Below are 13,778 nucleotides of genomic sequence, written 5' to 3'. Positions count from 1 at the left end.
ATTGTATTTAGAAGGTGAGTAACAATGATGAACGGAAAGTCTTTATTGTCCTTGAATTGTGCAATACACTGAAATTTGGCCTGCCTTCTTGCTGATGACAAATATGCATATTAAATATACAAATAAACCTTACAATGACATCCCATTGAACAAAACATTTGAATGACACAGTTGGTGTAGGAATTATTGACCATCAAATGGCGAAGTTGAGCACTGTGTCAAAAGCTTCGAAGCACCAACGCAGTTTGTTGTATCTAGTTAGAGATTTCATCAGCTCCTCCTGTGGTTATTAACTTCCTCTCATCTGAACAACTGAGTGTTGAAACCCTGCTAGAGTTACTGTTTAGTTACACAATCCCACAGTGAAGTTTTGTGTAACGTGTGTGTGACACATGTCTGAGAAGTGCATATTGTGAACTGCACTGGCTCAACACACACCTGCTCTGAACGATGGATATTAGCTCTGAAGGATAGATTTTGCACATGAGAGTATTTCTGCTGTTAGTCTCCCTTCCTTATTTTAGCAGTTTCCTGGACTATTGTAATGCTCTCAATGACTTGACTAAAGAACAACCACTGGCTCTGCTCCTCTACACCTAAACTCACTACTCCAGACCGATGAGTCTCCAGAAGCTTGTGTTCTGCAAGTGAACGGTGTCTTGTGGTGCATCATCTCAAAGAGATGCAGAATCACTTTCACAGACCTTCACCTGGACTGATCCTGCTGGAGGAACGACCTGCCGAACTCAACCTGAGCTGATGAGGCTTTAGCCATCTTCAAGAAACGGCTGAAAACACATATATTTCATCAACACTCGACCCATTAATACTCACACTTACTATTCTATATTACGATACATTACGAGCTCATGAAGCGGAACAAACATCTCAGGAAAGGAGACTTATTAAACACAACTGCAGAGGTTTTATTAAGAAAATTACAGCAATCATTCAAAATGAAAAAAGATGCTAAAAACAGGAATGAACCGACAAGATCCAAGAATCCTCAAATCAGCTCCATCACACAGAACAAAGAGAGATTATACAGTCTGAGGCTGTCCATTACTGTATTAATATTATATTTAAAGCAGTTTACATATGAAGCACAAGAGAATGACTTTCAACACTGTAAGCAAATATATCCATAAAATCCATATAAATTAAGATAAATCTGGCTTTTTATATGTTAAAAAAAACACATTTTAATCTAAACTTGATTAGGTCACTATAAGTGTTCAGAGTTTTTTCTCTGTTTTCTGAGAAGAAGAAAATAAAACAATGAACAATCCTCTGTAAGTTTTTGCTATTGTAAATATTGCTGCAGATTGGCTCTAAACTCATCAGTATTTTATTCTAATATTGTCGGCATCTCTATTTCCTCTGGGTGCTTCGAGTCCTTCCTCCCTGCAAAATAAAAGCATTGACTGACCTCTCGTATGTGTTTTTATCATGATTGCAGATTGTTCCAGATCAGATGAGTGTGAATCATCAGATTGTGTGCGGCTCAAAACTCACCAGCTCTTCTTGCACAGATGATCTGAAGAAGAATCACAGTAGGAGCAGCAAACACTGCGATCTCAACAATAATCACAATCACTGCAGGAAACATGAGAGGAAGAAGAGAAACTGTACATGACTGAAGTCAAGGGTATTCAACTATCAACAGTTATTGATGAAGCATTTACAGACTGACTGATATTTTAATGTTATAAAGCTGTCAGTATAAATGAATGTGTCGTACCTCTGTATAATGATCCAGCAGTCACACTGACTCCAGTTTCTGATGCTGTATCAGCTGGATCTGTGGATCACGTCTGTTAGTTCAGTTCAACACATAATGCCACATATACACAACATCATCATCACATAATACTGGAGCTTCACATCACAGAAATGATGAATATGTGCACGAGTCTGTCATCTATTATCTTCTTACTTCAGTCTCAAGTTGTCAGGAGGAGAATGGCAGTAGTTGAGAAGAGACTGTACTGTATTACTGTATAACTGTATTACTGTATAATTTATTCCTGGTTTATATGAGAGTGAAACACAGTTGAGCTTCTGCAAATAAACCTTTAGCTTGAATGAAGGACATAAGCCTTATAATTCCTAAAACCGACCTCCTACATGGGTCATACTAGGCTTTAACCCTCAGGGGTCTGAGGTGTTTTTGGGGTCCTTGAGATGTTCTGACATGCCCTGACATTTGTGCTTTTTTCAATTTCTTATAAAAATATTAATGGCAAAGGTGTAATTACACTCTATTTAGCACAAACAGGGCTACCATAATATGTGAGCAACATGTATGTACATGTTTTCAGAGAGAATAATGTTTATGCATGGTTATTGAAAAAACTAAAAATGAAAGTTGCTGAAATAAGGCCACAAAACACATACTAAATATGTTTCAACAAGACTTTTGACTAATGGATGTCGTCGCCTAGAGTTTTCTCCAAAATGATGTGAAAATCATCCTGCCTAATCATTAACATAAAAGAATACATTGATTTAAATTTTGTGAAACACTTTTAGTTTGGAAAGGCAATATGCGGATGGGCGTAAACGATCCAACACCATCATGAATATTTAGTGGTTCACACCTAAGAAGTTCACACCCATAATGAGCCTTTCATTCAGGTGTGTCACTGAGCCACAGGAAAGAATGCAAGGACTGTATATATATATATATATATATATATAATTGGTTCACAGTTGAAAACACAGTTGTTGTTGTTTTTTCACAAATTGTGCTTGCAAATTGTATAATATCCAAGGTAAACATTTCTAGTAATTGTGCAGTTAATTCTCATGCTGTATTTTCAGAAAGTTTTGGAATATATTCTCTACCCAAATGTGTCACTAATAAAATACAATAAAAAATTATTTAAAGAGAAGGCTTATATTGACCTTTTAAGTTTTTGTTTACATCTATCCTTGTATATATTTTAGCTATTTTATTAAAAAGGTTATACAATTACAACAATTAAAATTTTAACAATATTTCCTGTGTAATCTTTCTTTGTAAAAATACATTTTATCATACGTATTTCAAAGTTAAGGATTCATTAGTTTGAATATCGCCTACATTGGAACAAACACTGTAACATCTTAGTATATTATTTTTGACAAAACATATATATATATATATATTAAACACGTGAGCAAAAATTGGCAACATTATAAGCTTATTTGATGTGTGACAGTATTTTACAGTAAAAACGATACTAGGTTACTCACGTAACCTCGGTTCTCTCTAGAAGAGGGAACGAGTATTTGCGTAAGCTAGCTTACGCTACGGGAAAAGTCATCTTTTTCTCGAGATACTGAAGCCAAAAATTATCCTTAATTTTTCATATATTGTCAACGCAGTGCAGCAGGCAGCTCAACAGAGCTAGAGCGGGCAATACTGCGCGCTCATTGGCTGCCGCGCGGCAACTGCTTAAGCCTACCAGTGAGCCCCGCGTGACGTCACGCCCAATGAGGGCGCGCGCGCCCTCGCGCGTCACAGCCCGCCAGAATGGGCGGCGTCAGAGCGTATATAAGGAGGGATCGGAGGCTAAAATCTCTGGTTTCTGTCGAATGAAGCGACATGAGCTCGAGACGTGAGCATGGCAGGGAACGCAAATACTCGTTCCCTCTTCTAGAGAGAACCGAGGTTACGTGAGTAACCTAGTATCGTTCTCTTACGAGAGGTTCTCTCGTATTTGCGTAAGCTAGCTTACGCTACGGGAACCCCATTGTCAACGCCGTGCGCGCCTTATATCCACACAACATTCCTGGAAGCCCGGGAAGCATAGAAGTGGAAAGAACAGGTGGCCAGCGGGGCGGGCCAACACACGTTCATAAGCACCCATAGGGAAGAATAGAGCGGCACAGCCGGTCTATATATAACTGACATACCCAAGTGCAGCTCATCCAGGAGAGCTAAATCGAGTGACTAGCCTGTGCACACATGAACAGGGCATATACCCGACTAGACTGACAAAAGTTTAGCCTGCAAGGCGGGAACTTCCAGGTTATAGAACCTAACAAATGTAGAGGGGGAGGCCCAGCCCGCCGCCATACAAATGTCATGAATGGAAATTCCTCTGGACCATGCCCACGACGAGGCCATGCCTCTGGTGGAATGAGCCCGTATGCCCAAAGGGCACTGCAGGTCTTTGGACGCATAAGCTGTTGCAATAGTGTCCATTATCCATCTGGATAGCGTCTGTTTCGAGGCGGCGAGACCCTTGGTGCGCCCACCAAACGAAACAAAGAGCTGCTCCGAAAGCCTGAAGGTGGCGGAGCGTGTGACGTAACACCTTAGAGCCCTGACAGGGCAAAGAAGGCTGCTGCCATCCCCACTGCCTGACGGCAGGGCTGAAAGGGAAATAACTTGAGCTCTAAACGGAGTACCCAACACCTTGGGGACATAACCGTGCTTTGGTTTGAGAATGACTAACGAGTCATTAGGTCCAAACTCAAGACACGTAGCGCTCACTGATAGCGCGTGTAAGTCGCCCACGCATTTTACTGAAGCCAGGACTAACAGAAAAACGGTTTTGAACATCAAGTATTTCAACTCCGCCGAGTCTAGGGGGCTCTGGACTGCGCGATCGTGTTAACTACCCCTTCTGACAGATCAACGAATATCCGTTGATTATCCACGCATGCAGAGACCAATGCTCTGGATGGGGATGTAGAATTGAGCCTCGGGCTTGAGAGAGAAGGTCTGTCCTCACCGGGATCGGCCACGGGGCTGTTTCTGACAGCGCTGTCAGCTCTGGGAACCAAAACTGGTTCTCCCAGCGCGAGGCTATGAGGAGCACTGCGCAGCGCGTCTCCCTGATCTTCGCTATCACTTGCGGCAGCATCGAGATCGGGGGAAAAGCGTACAATGGGACGCTGGGCCAAACTTGGGCCAGCGCGTCCTCGCTCTTTGAGAAGAACCTCTGGCACTGAGCATTCTCGCTCGTGGCAAAAAGGTCGACTTCTGCTTTGCCAAAGCGACGCCACAGCGTCTGGACTGTCTGGCCGTGTAGAGCCCATTCCCCGGGGGGAACGTTGTCTCTGGACAGCCTGTCTGGTCCGTCGTTCAGGCGACCTGGGCACGTGCGCGGCTCTCAGAGAGCGCAGCAAGCCCTGAGCCCAGATCAGAAGACGCTCTGCCAGAGCGCGTAGAGTTCTGGATCTGGTTCTTCCCTGACGGTTCACATAAGACACCACTGACATGTTGTCCGTGCGGACTAGCACATGGTGCCCGTGCAGGTAAGGGAGAAAGTGTTTCAGCGCCTTCTCGACCGCTAACATCTCCAGACAGTTTATGTGAAGGCTTTTCTCCTGGTCCGACCAGCGGCCGTAGACCGGTCTGCCCTCGTGAAGCGCTCCCCAACCCGTGTTGGACGCGTCTGTCGAGATCAGTTTGCGGTGTGAGATCGCTCCCAACGTAACTCCCTGTTGGTACCAATCGGCTGCCAACCAGGGCTGCAGGGCTGAAACACAGCCCTGAGTCACTCTGATTCGGGCGCAGCCTGAGCCACGCTCAGATCGAGAGAGATAAACCAGTCCCTCGGGCGAATATGCGCGAGGATTTGCCTGGTCGTGAGCATCTTGAACGGCCGGCTCATGAGAGCTTTGTTCAAATATCTCAGATCTAATATAGGTCTGAGCGCTCCGTCCTTCTTGGGAACGAGGAAATAACGGCTGTAAAAGCCTGCCTCGGTTAAAGAAGGGTGAACTCTCTCTATCGCCCCTTTGCGCAACAGTTTCGCTATTTCTGTATGAAGCAGATGGGCTCCTTCTGCGTTTACCTCCGTCTCGACGCGCGCCCGAAAGCGCGGAGGACGGCGAAGGAACTGAAGCGAATAACCCCGTATTACTGTGCTCAGTACCCATTTCGACACGCCCGGAATAGCTTTCCATGCTTCTGCACTCATATCGAAAGGCCTCTGGGTCTCGCCCGCTGCTCTGCGCGGGGCAGGAGACTCGAAGCGGCGACAGAGACTCGGTGTTGGGGAGCGGGGGCTCGCTGATAGCGACAACCGGCTGAGCAGTGCTCACAGACACGGTCTCTGGCATGGAGGTGTTTACAAGCGAGTGTGAGCGCTGAGGAGCGGGCACAGGACTCTTTATTAACACACGGCCGATGGCATGGGGCTTTATGAGATCTAGACCCTGAGTATGTGAGACAGAGTGGGCAGTGTGTAGGCGTGAGCACTGGGGAGTGGGCACATTTCCTACGTTTAACACTCGAGTGGCAACTGCACGCTTTATGTGAGTGTGCTCTGTGGGACACACAGGGGAGATCGTGCTTGTGTGTAGACATGAACACTGGGACGTGGGCATATTCACTACACTCATAACACTGCCGGCGTGGGCCGGATGACCAGACATTGAGCTCTCTTTGCGAATTATCTGGGTCGCCGTAAAAACGGCGTTTGGGTGCAGGCGAGTGAATTGAGGAACTGGCTCGTTGGCTGCGGAAAACACTACTGCAGTAGCCTTGACTAAGGGGACTGGCAGAGGAAGGCAGAAGAGTTTGGACGGTGGTCCGGCCGCGGCGGGACTCAGCCGTCTTTTCCTCCCAGCGCGTGCTAGGAGGACTTTGCAGGCTCCGGTTTCAGAGAAACTCTAGGCCGGGGACCCCGCGGGGCCAGCGGCCTGTGCTGGCTGGATGACCGCGACCTGGGTCCGTCAAAGCGGTCTGATCCGGGCCCTTTTCATCCAGCTGACGGAGGAGATCGGCCTGAAAAATTTGCAGAACCGCCATGGTATGCAGGGCTGAAGCGGCTTGACCAGCGGCGGAGAAAGCGCGGCTGACAAGGGCTGAAGTGGTCCTGCAGGCTTTAGACGGGAGGGCAGACTTTGAGCGCCATCTCGCGGATGGGGGGCAAAGGTGCGCTGCGACCGCCTGTTCAACCGGAGGGATGTTGATGTATCCCTTCTCCGCGGCTCCGTCCACGTGCGAGAGGGCCGCCGAGGCTGGAGAGCGAAGTCTGGCTGAAACTGGAGCGTCCCACGACTTAGAGAGCTCTGCGTGGAGCTCTGGTAGAAAGGGCGCTGATCTGGATGTTGGCGACTGGTGGCGGCTGGGCAAGAAGAACCCGTCAAGCCTGTTCGTCGCGGGCGCCGCAGGCGGGGACCATTCAAGGCCCAGGTTGTCGACGGCCATAGTGAGGAGGCGGAGAAGCTCGGTGTCCACACTGGCATGGGCCCTACCAGACTCGCGTGTAGAAGAAGAGGCGGAGCGGTGAGAGCCGGACCACCCTTCGCTATCTGACGCCAGTAGAGAGCAGCTGTCCAGTAAAGCGTCTTCCGCTTCATCCCCTGAGGCGACGGCATTGCGGGCGAAAGCCGGCGGCTGCGCGTCGGGAAGCGGGGGCGGAGAGGGAGAGAGCGAGGCTCGCGGGAGGGCCTCCGGCGAAAGCCTGGCTCGCGTCTCGGTCTCCGGTGGTCTCTGAGAGCGGCGCTTCTTGCGCGGCCCGGAGACTGGAGCGGGTTCAGCGTTGAACAAGGCGAGTCGAGCCCGCAGGGTCGACATCGGCAGTTCTTCGCAGAATTCACAGCCGCCCGAAGACATAGCAACGGCAGCGTGGTCACGTCCCAGGCAGAGAGCGCAGATCACATGGCGGTCTCTGTCGCTGAGGTGAGAGCGGCACGAGCCGCAGGAATTGTGAGGCATTTTGCAACAAACGCCTCTGCTCTTGTTCAATCCTCAATCGCGCCTTATAATTCAGCCTCGATTATCACCCCGCAAGAACAATTACAGTGCTTTACAACTATAGAACAAATAGAGTTAAATAAACTTATCACTTCCTCTAAAACAACAACATGTTTATTAGATCCCATACCAACTAAACTACTGAAAGAAGTGTTACCTATAGTGGAAGAGCCTCTCCTCAATATTATTAACTCATCTTTAACTTTAGGTCATGTTCCAAGAACATTTAAACTGGCAGTTATAAAACCACTCATTAAGAAACCACAATTAGACCCAAATAACCTAGCAAATTATAGACCCATTTCTAATCTTCCTTTTATGTCCAAAATACTAGAAAAAGTTGTGTCCGCCCAACTAGGCTCTTTCTTACAAGAAAATGACGTCTATGAAAAGTTTCAGTCTGGATTCAGGCCGCATCATAGCACTGAAACTGCGCTCGTTAAAATCACAAATGATTTACTCTTAGCTTCTGACCAAGGCTGTATCTCAATACTAGTTTTACTTGATCTTAGTGCTGCGTTCGATACTATAGATCACACAATACTCTTAGATTGACTACAAAATTATACCGGTGTTCAAGGACAAGCATTAAGCTGGTTCAGATCATACCCATCTGACCGATACCATTTTGTCTATTTAAATGGAGAAAAATCGATCATAACTCCAGTAAACTATGGAGTGCCGCAAGGATCTGTGTTAGGCCCTCTATTATTCTCAATATATATGCTGCCACTTGGAAATATTATAAGGAAACATGGAATTAGTTTCCATTGTTATGCTAATGACACTCAAATATATATTTCATCACGGCCGGATGAAGGCGCTAAATTATCCAAATTGACAGAGTGTGTTAAAGATATAAAAGATTGGATGACGCGCAATTTTCTTTTATTAAATCCAGACAAGACAGAGGTAATACTTATCGGTTCAAAAAACCGCCCACAAAACCTCTTACAATACAACTTTAACATAGTAGGGTGTCCTGTTACTTTATCCTCTACAGTAAAAGACCTGGGTGTTATATTAGATTGTAACCTGTCTTTTGAAAATCATATTTCATATGTTACAAAAACAGCCTTTTTCCACCTTAGAAACATTGCTAAGCTACGTAATATGCTATCTGTTTCTGATGCAGAAAAGTTAGTTCATGCGTTCATGACCTCGAGATTAGATTACTGTAATGCTTTATTAGCTGGTTGTCCTGCATCCTCAATAAACAAGCTACAGTTAGTCCAAAATGCTGCCGCTAGAGTTCTTACTAGATCAAGAAAATTTGACCATATAACACCAATTTTATCATCACTGCATTGGTTACCTATAAAGTTCCGTATTAATTACAAGGTATTGCTACTGACTTATAAAGCCCTAAAGGCTTAGCTCCAGTCTATTTAACGGATCTTCTATCGCCCTATAATCCATCGCGCTCTTTAAGATCACTAAATTCGAGGCTTTTGGTTATACCTAGGATATCCAGATCAACCAAAGGTGGGAGATCATTTTCACATTTAGCTCCAAAACTCTGGAATAGCCTTCCTGATACTGTTCGTTGCTCAGACTCGCTCTCCCAGTTTAAAACTAGATTAAAGACGCATCTCTTCAGCCAGGCATTTATATAATATTTTTAATCTTACAGTTAAATCCGGTCTCTACCTCATAAACTCCAGAGGAGAACTGGCCCCCGACTGAGCCTGGGTTCTCCCAAGGTTTTTTTTTTTCTCCATTAGGTCACCTGATGGAGTTTTTCGGTTCCTTGCCACTGTTGCCTTTGGCTTGCTCAGTTGGGGTTACTTAATTTAATTAATCAATCAACAATACTATTGATCAGCATTACCAAACATGGATGTTTTACACTAGAAACAAACACTGATGTACTATTTTATTTAATACTGTGAAGCTGCTTTGATACAATCTGTATTGTGAAAAGCGCTATATAAATAAAGTTGACTTGACTTGACTTTTAGTAGTGTCGCGTGAACGACCACACACACACACACAGCAAGAAAAGGATATATGTCGCCGGATAGCTGAGCTGGCACGGCAGGCTGAAGGCGGCGAGAGATCGTCCGGCTTCCTCAGGCGCTGTCCTAAGCTGGCTCGGTGCTTTTTCAACGGCGGCAGCTTCTCTCGGAGAACAGCGATGCGAGCGCTTCGCTGAAGAGACAGAAATCAGAGATTTTAGCCTCCGAGCCCTCCTTTTATACGCTCTGACGCCGCCCATTCTGGCGGGCTGTGACGCGTGAGGGCGTGACGTCACGCGGGGCTCACTAGTAGTCTTAAGCAGTTGCCACGCGGCAGCCAATGAGCGCGCAGTATTGGCCGCTCTAGCTCTGTTGAGCTGCCTGCTGCACTGCGTTGACAATATATGAAAAATTAAGGATAATTTTTGGCTTCAGTATCTCGAGAAAAAGATGACTTTTCCCGTAGCGTAAGCTAGCTTACGCAAATACGAGAGAACCTCTCGTAAGAGAACTTTATAATCTATCCGATTTTTGTAGTCGATTTTTACTCATCTCAGTATAGCAATAGAGTTTGGTAAAAGCTGTTCATTCATTCACACACAGAAACGCGATTCATTTTGAAACAGTATTTGTGCCAGCTGTTGTAGCTACACAACAGCGCGCATCTGTGTGTTCATTCATTCACGCACAGAAACACGATTCATATTTAAACAGTCTTTTTGCTTGTACAGACACTTGCGATTAGAACAAAGCATAGAACTTTATCAAGCTGATGTGGGCGTTTCACAGGATTGCAGGATCGCCTCACATTTGCGTTTGAATAGCACGCGCTCTCCGTGGGCGGAGCACATTAAAACTTAATTAGCTGAGATGAGAACGACTGACATCTCTCTCTTTTCATACATTTTACATAAACTGTGAATATTTGTTTTTTATATAAATTACTTCATTTAAAAGAAGAGAATTCAAGCTTCATGCCTGTGTGTCTGTATGCCTGTTTGACTGAGTATTCACTGAGTTACAGTTCATTTTCAGACGCGTTTCAGAATGGACTACACTGGCAGAGAGAAGGCAGAACTCGCTTTGTGTTTATTTTTCTTTATTTGGCAAAAAGCACAACACATTGTTTTTATTGTGAGTATACACAAAAATAATACACATTTAACAGAATCGATTGATGTATGAAACTCCTATGGAAAATCAAAGTCAACAGAGTATTTTGAATCTCTTTTACACTGATAAAAAATAAAAAGCGAGCTGGTATCGCCGACGATACCGCCGACCCCAGGGGGTTAATACACTCGTCTGATTTATGCAATTTATCATGTATGACCCATGTAGGAGGCCAATATTGGGAATTATAAGGATTGTTATGCAGTTTATGACTTTGACCACTAATAGTTTACAACTCCAAAACGTATGAAGCCTTCAGAAAGAGTAGAGCCAATCTGTGGAAGTTTTCACAAATCTGTCAGAAAAGAGTTTTCTCACCTGAATACTTGACAGTGTATCTGACTGAGGTCTCCAGTTGATTTCTGCGAGTAAGCTGACATCTCCACTCTCTGTTGTCATCTTCATTCAGGAGTGTTGTAGTCAGAGTGAGGATACAGGGATATTGAGCTGATGATGATAATATCTGATATCTGGAGTCTGTCTTCAGATCAACACCAGCCTGATTCACCCACAACAGCTTTAATCCCTCATAACGGACCCAAGCATTACATGACTCTCCAATATTTGAATACAACTGACAGGAGAGAGTCACAGAGCGGCCTGGACTGATCTCAGTCTGTGAGGATGAACATGATGATGATGAAGACACTGAAACTGAACACAACACACAAATCACAGACTCTTCAATCATCATCTGAGTTTAAAGGGAGAATCTGCCCTTTTTAAATTGACCACATAATCATAAACTTACCATGAAGAACATGCAGATAAACATAAGCATCAGGTCCTTGTTGTTCTCTATTCACATATTGACTGCAGGTGTATAATCCATAATCTTCTCCTGTGACGTTCTTGATGTTCAGAGAGCAGTCAGACTCCAGACTCAGTCTCTCATGTCTCTCTGTGTTTTTATTCTTTATCCCTCCAGTAATCAGTTCAACTCCTGAATAACTGAAGCTGTTCTTGTTGGTCCATGTAGTTGATTTGCAGTCAGAAAGAGTTTTATTACAGGACAGAGAGACATTTTCACCAGAACTGATGTACACATTAGTCACTCCACTGGTTCCTGAAACACAGTATATCTCAGTGATCATTATGATATATATTAATAAATGAAACATATTTTCAAAGCAGAAGCAGAAGTTTTAAATCATAGTATTTTTCCTGACTTAAAGCAAACAACACACTCTCCAGAATAAACTATTAGTCTTTATCAGAGAGCTGTTCAAATCACTGACACACTCTTAATATGAAGATAATTCTTCATCATCAGATGTTTGAGTGACACTATGTCCAGTATCAGGAATAATACAGTATGATCTGTGTGTATCAATACACAACTCTGAGATCACAACATGAATGTGTGCAAGAATAAACTGAGCATGTTCAAATGAACTCTCTCCAGACTAATTCCACTAAATGTCTTTAGAGAAAATACAGATTTCTTTACCTGTGAGAAGTGAAGAGAGAATGATCAGTCCCAGCAGACACAGATCACACTTATCAGCCATTTTCTGTTTCTGTCAGTCTTCCTCTTCATTATATATAGTTACAGCTCCTCCTTTAAACATCATCAGCTCCTCCTGTGGTTATTAACTTCCTCTCATCTGACCAACCAACCATCACTGGTGAAATAAACATAAAGCCTAATGTTGCAGTGCATGATGGGAACCACCAATCAAAGCTCATCCATGTCTCTCAAAATAATCATTATTGCTAATATAGCGTATAACTGTTGACCTGAGTGAACCTGAAGGTAGTGATGGTGAGATGAAGCTTCATGAAGCTTTAAAGCTTTCCAGCCTGATGTGTGTAAAAGTGGTTGATTTCTCCAAGTTTGGAATGCACACAGCGACACCTGCTGGTCAATGCTGATATCATGCAGAACAAATATCCTCACACTGTAAACCCTAACGCTCAAAATAATTAATTGGTTTGAGTAGGACAAAGAAAAAAGGAGGAAAAGCGTGAACAGAGAAGTAAACAGCATGCAATGGAAAGTCACCACAAAGCAAACGTGAAATGTTCAAGATGTGGTTACCAACATGAACACAAAAAATGCCCAGCTTATGGACAAATTTGCAAAGCATGCAACAAAAGAAACCACTTTGTGAAAATGTGCAGAATGCAAGTCTCCACCAGGAAAATACAGACTGTAGAACAAGGTGAACAAAGTGATGAGCAAGATGATTTCTTTGTTGGAAACACTGATGTGCAAACAACACAAACAATGAAAAATGTGCACACAGGCACCACTGAAACACAGAATGGCCTGAAAGCCTGAAAATAAACAACAAGAACATTACATTTAACCCTCTGAGGTCGGCAATCACGCCGGCGTGATCTGCTCGCTTTTTTCCAAATCAGTTGAATTGAGACCCGAAATACTCTTTTGACTTTGATTTTACAAACAGGTTTCATACATCAATCGATTCTGTTAAATGTGCATTATTTTTGTGTATACTCACAATAAAAACAAAGTGTTGTGCTTTTTGCCAAATAAAGAAAAATAAGCGTGATGTGAGTTCTGCCTTCTCTCTGTCAGTGTAGTCCATTCTGAAACGCGTCCGAAAATGAACAATAACTCAGCGAATACTCAGTCAAACAGGCATACATATACACAGGCATGAAGCTTGAATTCTCTTCTTTTAAATGAAGTAATTTATATAAAAAACAAATATTCTCATCTTGTGAAATCTGTATCAAAAGAGAGCGATTCCAGTCGAACTCATTACAGCTAATTCAAATGTAATGTGACCCCGCCCACGGAGAGCGCGCGCTATTCAAGCGCAAATGGCTGAGGCAATCCACGCAAACCTGTGAACGCCCCCATCAGCTCGAGAAAACACAAGTTTAGATCATTACTTGTTTACACCGTCTCGCAGCGCTGTGATGAATAATAATAATGGAAAATGTACCTCAGAAGTGCGGGTATATCGAGGAGC

General features: G+C 44.1%; 1 protein-coding gene across 1 annotated transcript; it reads right to left on the bottom strand.

Moving 5' to 3' along the window:
* Positions 1–906: 906 nt before the first annotated feature.
* Positions 907–12,345, bottom strand: LOC308692232 (uncharacterized protein). Its single transcript, XM_081368059.1, has 6 exons — positions 12,284–12,345; positions 11,585–11,899; positions 11,152–11,487; positions 1,742–1,801; positions 1,516–1,596; positions 907–1,404 (listed from the first exon to the last, which is right to left on the bottom strand). The coding sequence occupies exons 1-6, from the start codon at positions 12,342–12,344 to the stop codon at positions 1,349–1,351; spliced, it is 909 nt and encodes a 302-aa protein (XP_081224185.1). The 5' UTR covers position 12,345; the 3' UTR covers positions 907–1,348.
* Between the last annotated feature and the right edge of the window lie 1,433 nt (positions 12,346–13,778).

Source organism: Scardinius erythrophthalmus, assembly GCF_964197995.2.
Source record: "Scardinius erythrophthalmus genome assembly, chromosome: 1".
Lineage (NCBI taxonomy): Eukaryota > Metazoa > Chordata > Actinopteri > Cypriniformes > Leuciscidae > Scardinius > Scardinius erythrophthalmus.
Note: the sequence above shows the minus strand (reverse complement) of the source record. Positions and strands in the feature narration are given on the sequence as shown.